The sequence below is a fragment of the Urocitellus parryii genome, chromosome 2 (genome assembly GCF_045843805.1).
Source record: "Urocitellus parryii isolate mUroPar1 chromosome 2, mUroPar1.hap1, whole genome shotgun sequence".
NCBI classification, from domain to species: domain Eukaryota; kingdom Metazoa; phylum Chordata; class Mammalia; order Rodentia; family Sciuridae; genus Urocitellus; species Urocitellus parryii.
Genome location: NC_135532.1, coordinates 31,494,083 through 31,505,445, shown reverse-complemented (window position 1 = coordinate 31,505,445; position 11,363 = coordinate 31,494,083). Strand labels below are relative to the sequence as shown.

At 37.1% G+C, this 11,363-nt stretch overlaps 1 protein-coding gene across 2 annotated transcripts; it reads right to left on the bottom strand.

The window, feature by feature from the left end:
* Nucleotides 1-609: 609 nt before the first annotated feature.
* On the bottom strand, nucleotides 610-11,150 carry Ccna1 (cyclin A1). 2 transcript variants are annotated; one of them, XM_026395134.2, is made up of 8 exons: nucleotides 10,968-11,150; nucleotides 6,675-6,921; nucleotides 6,363-6,487; nucleotides 5,435-5,658; nucleotides 4,148-4,352; nucleotides 3,051-3,164; nucleotides 2,033-2,166; nucleotides 610-661 (listed from the first exon to the last, which is right to left on the bottom strand). In XM_026395134.2, the coding sequence occupies exons 1-8, from the start codon at nucleotides 11,130-11,132 to the stop codon at nucleotides 610-612; spliced, it is 1,266 nt and encodes a 421-aa protein (XP_026250919.1). In that variant the 5' UTR covers nucleotides 11,133-11,150. The 2 variants fall into 2 exon arrangements, with proteins under 2 accessions (XP_026250919.1, XP_077648483.1); XM_077792357.1 differs by having other exon boundaries at nucleotides 5,507-5,658; nucleotides 10,968-11,132.
* Nucleotides 11,151-11,363: the final 213 nt, after the last annotated feature.

Sequence of the window (11,363 nt, the reverse complement as noted above, 5' to 3'; positions counted from 1 at the left end):
TGATGGCATCCTTTTACAAATGAGCATAACATTCCTGGATTAGAATGAAATGTAAGTCACCACCAAATATATTTGAACACATTTAGGCCTCAGCCCACTGATTTAAACTATGGAAGAAGCAGGAGTAGAAGTGCTTGCTGGTGTCTCTTCACCATTTTGCCTGAGCTAGCCTTTCCCTTCTTTGTCAATCTACAGAGATCCTTGGGGAGAGTAAAGAAATAGGAAACAACAAGCCATTTACCAAGCATGAAAATCCCTGCATGCCTCAACACTGAATCTGAATAGCATGCCTCATTTATAAAACCAATTTAGGAGAATGCTTGAAATAGTGATGACATTTGTAATATTATCAACTAAAATTCCAGTCAAGTCTGTCAGCCATGCTAACTAGTAATAAGCCTAACACATGGTCATAAAGCAAGTAGTTTATTCTTCAAAAATTCTAGACTAAATTATAACTACTAAAGTCTAATAGAACCTAATACATTTACATATTTGAAAAGTCATCTATATTGACATTAGTTGGCCAAACTTGAAGAAACTTATGGAAACTAAGAGCAATCCTGTTGATATGGTGGTTGGGTTCTGGAAATGCTCCAGTTCTAGCACTTATTGCAGAGGAAGAACTGCAGGTGGTTCCATGAGGGACACATGCAGGTACCTGAAATGAAACCCACAGCAAGGTTAGCACAAAACACAGACATTCATTTTATATAATCTCAGTTAGGCTACAGTGGTGAAGGCATTCCACCTCCCACTGTCTTGACAAGGTCACAGTGAGGACACTTGTGGGAAACCAAAATCATGAGACCCTTTTTTATATAATTGGGACTTTTTATTTTATAGTCAGCCTAACAAAAGGCATGAGTAGACTTTAAATTCTAGATGGCCAAGAATATAACAGGTGGTTCATGACTTAAAGGCTGCTTTACTATCTCTCGGGACATATAGGACAAAACAGAAAAATATCAACAGTCATTCTGGGAAATGTTACAGGAACACTAGGCACCACGATTGATTATATCAACTAAGAATCCAAGTTCATATCTTCAGTCTTTCAAACCTGCGTAGACAGTTATCATGTCCATTGCACGTAGCCCACCATATGTAGCCTATTTAATTAAGGGTAGGATATGGTATTCATCCAGGGGAGAAAAAGTTAGTTAAAATATATTTTCCTTCTAATAGACCCTCTTTTAACTTTACATAGGGATTTTGATAAGCATAGTTAATGTTAGCTGCAGGGGGATTGACATACAGAGCCTGCCCTTTAGTTAAAGATTACAAAGATTTAAGAACTGCTGTACTTTAACTAAGAAACAAAGAAACTCTCTGAGAAAGTAGCTTAATCAGTTTTATGAGAATAAATGTAGGCATTTTTAGATACTTTTAGAATATATTATAAGATTGTTATAAGGGGACTTTTAGATGGGATCTTAAAGTACAGGTGTGCTTTATACTTAAAGGTTAATGACAGGTTAGGAGACATAGAGTCTGGTTACGTAGTTTGGCATCTGTTAAATAAGGAAATGTCACATTCTGGGAAAATCTGGAAATGGTAAATTGATGACGCATTTTATTAATGATTCTGGACCCATAATGATGAGAAAAAATAGAATAAAAGGAGCCAGAGAGAAAGCAGTAACAGCTCTCTCTCTCCCTCTCTCTCTCTCTCTCTCTCTCTCTCTCTCTCTCTGGAGATTGCTCCAATGGAACGACTCCTTGTCTCATCCCTTGTGCTGATGCCTCTCATCCTTTAGGACCCCCTGGACCCTGCTGGTGCAGGACCCTGGCACTACAGAAAACTCTCTAAGTCATCACAGCAGATAGGAAGGAAGCTGAGTGACTATAATTACTACAATCTGATAATTATCAATCTAGGTCTCTCCAAATTCATTTTCTTGATTTTACATGTATTCTTACTTTACCAACCTAACACCAGATATATAATTTATTCCACTTCTAATTCTGATACAACTATTACCCATTAAGCTTTGAACAGAGCCAAGATAAGAAAATGTCAGTAACTTACTTTGAAGCCTTATACTTCTCCCTAATTGCTTGCTGAGGTCGATGGGGTATGTCAAGGCATGCTTTGTGTAGCTCACTCAGGCAAGGCACAATTTCACTTAATGAGTAGCCTGTAAATGCAGCAAGGGTTTCTGGCTAATCAAGACAAAAGAAAAAAAATTGTTTCACATAACTTTTTAAGATGTAGAAGTCAGAAGACAACCAATTGTAAAGTAAAAGTAAATGTCCATATTCATTTAAAGAAAGCAAGTCCACCTTCTTCAGAGACATTAGATATGAAATACTTAAAATACAGCAGAGTTCTAAATTTCTAAGTTTGCTCATATTTCATATCATAATTCTCAATTTAGGGCAGATCACTTTCCCTGTATCCTCATGAACGTGGTTTTTACCAGTCCCTTAAAGAGTCCTACTTTTGTGACCACCTTATTCGTATAGAAAGTGAAAGCTTCTTAGTCTAAATGCAGCATAAAAACTAAGTATTCCAGAAAATAAAGGGAAATATCCCATTTTTTTTTTTAGTATAACAGTGAGCTTTCAGAACAAAACCTAGGGACCTGTTTTTGATGATACCACCTCCTCAGGAAAGAGGCAACACCAATGTCATGTTTTCTCAAAAGCCTACTGCAATTTCTAGCTATCCTCATTGGACTGATGATTTTTTTTTTCCACGTATGATAAAAGTCAACAACTTTTGCTTGAAGCAGCCAATGACTGCATCTCAAGTCATTAGCAATGGGCACCCAGATTTTCAGGCTCGCTTCTGTTGAATGGGCCTGCAACATGATTGTCTAAACTTCTTGCAACCTCTGCTGGACACAGAATAAAGCCACTGAGTCAAAGCCATGATGACTGGCTGACCTGCAAGATTCAGCAGCAAGTTGCAGTCTACTGTAAAGACATCCAGTTCCTTATTAAACAAACTTGCCCTTCTAAGAGGCAAGCCTGTAAGCCTTAAAAACTACTGAACAGATTTTACACAGGTCTTGAATTTCATCTAGAAAGAAGAATAAACTTACCCAGAAGTGCCTGTTCACAATATAGTTTGCCAGGCAGTAAGCTGCAGCAGCTATCAATGAAGGAAGATATTTCAAGAATGGATCAGCTTCAAGTAGACTCAGTTCTGCTACATACTAAGCACAAGAGAAAAAAACCTCATTGGAGTTAGAAATTTGACAAGATCTAATTGACTGAAGTCATAAGTAAACCTAGAAAAGTCATAGTAATAAATTGTGTCTTCTCTTTGTTCAGACAGTATCCAGTGATGAGTACAGACATAGTTAAAATGAATCACTGGGTCAATAATTGGTATGACTGTCCTTAACCAGAATAATATTTATGTTTTAACAGAATTTCAATACCCTAGTATTTGGCCTATCCACAAAGTACATATGATAGGTTACTTTTCTCGTCTTACACTAGTAGTGCAGGTTTATGCTGGTCAGATAAAGTTGTATTGCTCTGGCACCTGGAATGGGAACAGAGCCTTCAGTCAAAGGCAAAGATATGACAATATTATAGCTATTAATTTGCTAGGCAAATGAATATGGTTCTGAGTCTAGAACAGTACTGATGGGAACATATCATGTCAGAATAAATATACTTAAGAAATGTATATGGACATCCTTATTACTCCCTGTATGGCATAAATGTACTAGATATCATAGTCTGGAGTGACTAGAAAGCAAGTTGATTAGACTAATATTTTAGTACTTTCAACTAAGTTTCTATAACATTAAATAACCAAACAACACTTCATTAGTTAATAGGTTAGGATGATATTAGAACAAAATTAAACTACATCTTAGTTCTCAAACTAAGAAGTGCTGCTTGCATGTGACTCTATATACACACCAAGGGAAGAGTTTCCAAGTTTAAATTCCTTTGATGGTTGAATGATTTGACAACCTGTGCCTGCCAACTGTAGTCAATAGTAATGTCCTGTAACCAGATTTTGTGTTCTTAAAATTAGCTGTCTTTCATTGCTAAAAAGGTGTACTGGGCCCAAGACTAGGGGAAAAAAAACTGCAAAGGAATGTAGAACTGAAGGATGACTGGGAAAGGCTGCTTTTTACCCTCTTTGGTACCAGAAGTTCCTGGAAATCACATGGTATACCTTGGCCAGGTTCTCAGTTCTGACACACACTCCTTGACGCCTTAAGTACTGAAGGAGAAATTGGTTGGTGGTTGGAACTGTCAGATCAAAAGCTAGGACTTTCAGGAGCAGGTGTTCCATCCTTAATAGTTGCCGTTTTGTGTATGTGTCATCAGTTATATAGACAAACTCATCTACTTCAGGTGGATATATCTCTTCATATTTCCTGGGAAAGGTAGAGAATTTTTAGGAGTAGTTTGGCACTCATACTTTACTTCCTGTGTTACCACAGGCCATGTTTTTCAACAGAGACCTGCAGAGTTCTTTATTCCCTCTTTATCCACTTCAATATCACTGAATTTCACAGGGCTATGAAAATATTAAGAGCTTGTTTCCAGATCATGAACATGAGTATTATGAGAACATGTTGTACTTACTGCTAGGAGTAGAAAGAGACACCATGTCCAACTGAGAGTTTAGGTTTTGGTCTCAGATACACTGAAAAATTCTGAATGACAGACAGCACAAGTGAATTCCTATCAATTCTATAGACTTCAAATTATTTTGTGGAAAAGAGAGAAAAAAATTCATAGACCTTTGATTTTTAAAAACATCATGTTTAACTTTGTTTGCTGAATTAGCAATTGATGCTGAATAGTCAAGAGAAGGAGAATGATGTTTCACTATTTTCATTTCTTCCCTTCTGCTTTTGTTTCTACTTTCTTTAGGAAAAATTGGCAAGTGTTTACATATTAATAACTAGACTATTTAAAACCAGAAAAATAGAAACCATCATGCAGTAACAGGTTACATCATGACAGCTCAGATATAACCCAACTCTTTTTTCTCACACAATGAGGTATTACTATGAGTCACTGATAGGAACAGGAACCAACTAAAATTATTTATAAACTATAACCAAATAAATAAACTATTATTGTGAGTTATTTGCTATATCATGAAGACAGTTTTTATGAAATAAAAATCTCTTTAAATAGGACTTTTACTTGTATTAGAATATAGCCAAAAGACTGTTCTGCAAAATAAATTCCTGCATTTGAGCTGATGGCTCCTTTAGTCACGACATTGAACTTGTTGTAATAAATCTTAAACATCTGAATTGAAGAGTGAACATGTGGGTGAAATTCAGTTTCTTGGTAAATCCTGAAAAGATAATGATCTTTTATCAAAAGAGACACAAATAGTTCTAATCATCAAGCATTGCATTTCTTTAATAAATGTGAAAAAAAAGTCAAGTGTTTTGACAGGAGGTAATTTTACATTATTCAAGCTCAAAGAATTACTTACGAAGCCAGAAAAATAGCTGCTGTCCCTACAAGCTGCAATTTCCCTCTTAGAACAGACATGCAGGAAAGAAACCTGTCCAGGAAGTTGACAGCCAGGTACAGAGTTTCTGATCGAAGCTTATATTCTTCGCCAACCTCCACCAGCCAATCCACCAGAATCGTACGCATGCTTTCTGTGATGTCTGGCTGTTTCCTCATGTAGTGTGCTTTGGGTCTGTATCTTATCTGTTTGGGAAAATAATTTGGATATGTAGAAAGTTGTAATATCAGAAAGATCACTCTCCAGTATAGTTGCTATTTTATTTTAAAATCTCATGAGCAAAGGTTAGGAGGATGCTAATTTAGAGACAAATGTTTTCATCATGATAAAGAAGAAACTATGAAATTATGGTTCTACAATGTAATGAGTTAACAACTTGAGGAGGAAATAGCAATATTGGTTATTCCTAAGAGTGAAATACTTAATACATAAATCCTTTGTATAGAAATTGTGCCTACAATTGCTACTTACCATCACTATTACAGGTTGAGTATTCCTTTTCCATAATGCTTGGGACATGATGTCTTGGATTTGGGATTTTTTCTAATATTTACATATACACTATTAGCCATCTTGGGGGTGGGACCCAAGCCTAAACATAAAATTCATGACTTATACACACAGACAAGGATAATTTTATATAATACTTTTAATAATTTTGTGCATAAAACAAAGATTCATGGTGTGGAGTTTTCCACATCTGGCATCATATTAACATTCAAAAAGTTTTAAATTTTGAAATGTCAGACTAGAGATATTTGACCTGCATTATTTTTCATAGATTTCTTACATTTGGATACCACGATAGTGCCATTCACTAGTGGTATGGTCAAGAACTTGTAGCTTAATATTAGGAGTTTGGGATCCTGGAGAGGTTGGGAAAACTCACTTCAGCTTCTCTAAGGTACTGATGAATTTCTTCAGCATATTCAGTCACATTTATCACATCTGTGCCCAAATCTGACGCTTCTTCAGACTGGAAATGGAGAGATGAATCTACCAGCATAGGGGAAACTGCAGAGGTTCAACATTGTCAGATAAGTCATTTAATTGAAAAACTCCTTACCTCTACTCACCCTCCACAGGCAGTTGTGAAAACTAGCCATTATGTCATGTTTTTCTCTTGCTAGATACTTGCTACTGGAACACTGCAGACAGTTGAGAATACAGAGCACCATTAGCTATAGATGAGTCAGATTACCTGTATTAAAATCCAGCAGGAAGTGAAGGTCTGACTTGAGTGTGCTGGTGTCTACTTCATACACATCCTCAAATGCCATCCCCTCTCTTCCTGAGCAGCTGTCTCTGTCCCCCTGCTCAGGCTCGTCCATGTAGATATCAAATCCATGCTTGGCTGGCTCCAGGACCCCACAATCAGAGAGCATTTTCTTTCCAGCTGGAGGGAAGACATTTTCTGATCCAGAAAAACACCTGATTGCTGTGATCTCCTAAAGAGTTAATTTCTTGTTAGAGACTATCCCACAAAGATCAACTAGGAAATGTGAACCTAGCAGCTTGAATAGGTAAGATTGAATCCTAAATTGAAATGTTATTAATTTAATTACAGAAAATAAAGTTCAAAAAGTTATATTAGTCTATATCTGATATACAGAAAGAGCTATCTAAAATTTGCTATTTTCTTTACATATGTATCAAAGGGAACTCAAGATTATAGAAAGAATAAAATCTATATCTCTTCTCCAAAATGAAATAGGTACAACCTGCAGGAGGAAAACTGCAAGTTGGCTTTATGTTTACAGCATCACAAGACATTAAAATACTCAGCATCGTTCATAACATATGGTCACAGAGTTCCTAGAGCCCCCTCCCGAAATATTTAATATTTAGTTGCAGCCACCTATGAAGTTCCCAGTTTCAATCTTTTTTTTTTTTTTTAGAGAGAGAGAAGTTTTTAATATTTATTTTTTAGTTTTCGGCAGACACAACATCTTTGTACGTGGTGCTGAGGATTGAACCCGGGCCGCACGCATGCCAGGCGAGCGCGCTACCTCTTGAGCCACATCCCCAGCCCCCCAGTTTCATTCTTAAGTTATTTAGAAACATGATGATTTTGGAAACTCATACTACTAACTTCTCTCATAAGCTATAAAACCTTTTTGTATATATAATACAATCATGCTTGGTGAAATTTTTCAAATAACTTCTCCCTTTTCTTTATTCTTGTAACATTAACAGTGCAAACAACTGTGGTACCACCACAGTGAACAAGCATAGCACATCAAATGCTGTTGCATCTTAAAGGAAGTCATGTTAGATGGTGTGAAATCATATGAGTTAGGGCAAGTGAGCCTGAGTTATATTTATGCAAATGTTAGCTCTATCTACTATATTAACATTTTGCTTATACTTAATCTATGCTATTAAAGGCTAATTCCAAGTTAGTATGTGGTTATATAACTTTTCTTTCTACTTATATATATATATATGGCTTATGACTAATAAGAAAATAATCTTATCTTTATGGTAGTTTTGGAATAAAAATCACAGGGACTATAAAGGACCACAATCAGAAGTTACGATAATCAGATAACTATGACTCCAAGTCACTATCAAGTTTAACTTTCCTACATAAATAGAGATATTTAGGTTGGGGTATATATTCATTAAACAAATATTTACTAAGAATCTACTATGCTCCAGACACTGCTCTAGGTGCCCAAAATTCAAGAGTGAACAAAATGTTCAGCCCAGAGGCGGAGGTGGGGAGACAAACAACAAAAGATAAAGTAGGAATAGACAGAGCAGAGTAAGAAGGAGAAGAGTGTAGGACATGAGGTCAGGAAGAAAATAGAGGTCAGCTCAAGGAGGCCTTACCATAGGCCATTTAAGAATGATTGGCATTCATGCAGAGGGGAGCCACAGAAAGATTTTGGGCAGAGGAAGACTGTGATCTAACTTATGTTTGTTTGTTTTTGGTGGGGGGGAGGGGTGGTTACCAGGGATTGAACCCAGGAGCACTTAACCGCTGAGCCACATCCCCATCCCTTTTTTCACATTTTATTTAGAGATAGGGTCTTGCTGAGTTGCTTGGTGCCTAAGTTGCTGAGACTGGTTTTGAACTCACAATCCTCCTGCCTCAGCCTCCCAAGCCTCTGAGATTTCAGGTGTGCGCCACCATGCCTGGCCTGACTTATCTTTATAAAAGGATCATTTTAGGTGCAGGAAGCAAGACCACAATAACAGAACCAGTTATAAAACTGACAAATCAGATGAGACACAACAGAGGTTTAAAGCAGGATAGAAAAGGATGAGAGGGAAAGAGGCTCTAGACATTTTTTTAAAAGTAGAACCAACAATACTTTCAAAGTAGATTAAATGGAAGGTAGGAGAAAAAGAAGGGTCAAGGATGAAAAAATGTTTTAGGGTTGGTCAAAGGAAGAATGGCTATTTCTTTTCCTGAGATGAGCAAGACTTTGGGAAGAGCAAGTCGGAGGTAGGGAAAAGGGTTGGTGTTTGGTTTTGCCCAAGTATGAGATGCTTATCACATGATTCAAGTGAAGATATTAAGTGGAATGCTGGGTATATGATCCTACAATATAGCTCAGGGGGGTAGGCCAGAGATAAAAATATGAATCATCAACAGACAGATGGTTTTTAATGGTATTTAATTTAACACCTGAAGAGATTACTGAGGGAGTGAGGCCAGACTGTGACCAAAGCTAAGCCCTGGGGCACTGTGACTTTTAGAGATTAAAGAAATAAAGAATCAGGATACTGAGGGAGTGGCAAATGAGCAAGGTAGATCCCTTGGAGAGGGTAGTGCTCTCGAGTAAGAAGAAATTATTAATAAATTATTAAGACTGGTCAACCATGTAAAATGCTACTGATCAGTCAAGTAAGGAAAGAATTAAGAATTGAGTCAAAAGAACTATAGACAGAATTCATTCAATAAAAACCTATATGATATTCGGGTATATGTACTGTTCCAAGTACTAGGAATACAGCAGAGAACATGACATCCTCTCTGATAGAACTTATGTGCTATTAGGATAGACAAATTCTCAATAAATCTTGCAATAAACAGGACGGTAGCTGCAAAGAGATGTGTAGTTGAAAGATTTTGATGAAAAAATATAATTTATTTATATGCTTATGGGTTTGACTCAGTAAAAAAGAGAAAACTGATAAAAGAATAAAAGTTACTGGAGTGAGATCCTTGAAGAAGCAAAAGAACACATTTTGAGGGAAAGGTCACCTTATCTAAAAGGGACATTTTACTTACAGAACAGGATAGCAATGGCAAGGTATCTGGCACATGGAAACAATGGTTGTTTCTACATTTTCAGGAAAATAGGATATAAAGTCATCACCTGAGAGTAAAGATGAATAGGGGTTATGGAGGATTAAAGAGAGAAAGGGGATAGGGAATAGGTTTCTAAGAAGGTTGTAGAGGATGGAGCAAGGAAATGTAGAGGTGGGACCAGGTAATGTGAGAGATTACTGATTTTGAATTTAAAATGAGACCACTTAGCATAGGCACAACTGCCAATTCACAAGCACCAGGTCTTAAGACTGTAAAAAATAAATATTGCTAAGAAAATTAAGTTTATTAAAACCACTTTCACTCAATTTTCTCCAAAGATTTGAACAGATTACTTTGAATATTTTTTCCACACTAATCAAACCATCAAAAGATAGGTAATTTAAAGATGCAACAGATAGAAAGCTTTTAATCTAGCCTCCACCACAACATTTTTGGGGATATTAAACCTCACACTTTTTCATCTATAAAACAGAAAGAATACCTTACTTCACTGGACTATTGTGACCATCAAGCACTTAGATGTACAATACAGGTTTAAGGCATTTTTATGAAGACTAATCTAATAGCAGAGAGGGAAGATTTTTTTTCTATCTAAATAATTCATTCCTAAGGATCCAAACCCTGCCTTCTCATTTAAGTGTCTGGATTTATTTTTAATCTTCAAAGGAAGGTAACTGTGATAAGTTTAGCACATACAAATAATATCTGAGGGTCCATTATCTTTTTGCCCAACTGCTCTTTGTCAGCAGGAAGATATCTGCTCTCAAAGCAACCTTTTTGAAGTAACCTAGTATAATCTGAAGTAGCTTGATCCAATCCCAATTCTCACATTATCCCAAATGAACACAGCAAAGGTTGCCCAGTATTGCTTTAGGCACTACCTTGAACACAACTCTGACCAAGGAATTCCAGCTCCAAATCACATTTCGTTTCAGCCTATCTCCTGAATCACTTTACATATATTTAATACAAACAGTTCCCAAACTTATTTCCTTAATGTTGGAAAAATAACAAAAGTAATAATCACTGTTTCTGGCTGAAAACAGAACTGGTTAAGATGGTCTTAAGAAATCAACTTCCTTGTAGTCCAGATCCAAGGCTGTTAATATTCTAGGACAGTAGTAGGTACAACTGCAAGAGAAAAGCACCTACTACCATCATAGAAGAGTCATTCTCCACAGCATCTTTCCCAGTGCTTCTGGTCATTACCTGGCCACAGGTCTTCCTGTACTGCCCATTCTCGGTTAGCACCCCTAGCACTGTCCTTTGTGGGGGATCTTGGCCAAGCTGGGCTCTGGTGAGCATCTGAGAAGCTTCAGGACCTCTAGCCACTGCAGCCAGGACGACTCCACTCTTGGAGCTGCTGCGACGCATTGCCTTGGACGCCACAAACTGCTGTCACCAGGAGAAACAGAGAAGCCTGTTAGTCAACCCTCCCTAGCTAGGGCTCCAAGGATTCAGTGAATCTCTAGGAGGCAGAGCACCAAGTCTTGGAATCCCCATTAATTGCTGATCTTCCCAACAAATTATTACGGTTTGAAAGGTCCAGGAGCGACAGCACTAGGGATCAAAGCTGCCCTGAACCAAAACAGTGATTTGAATCTC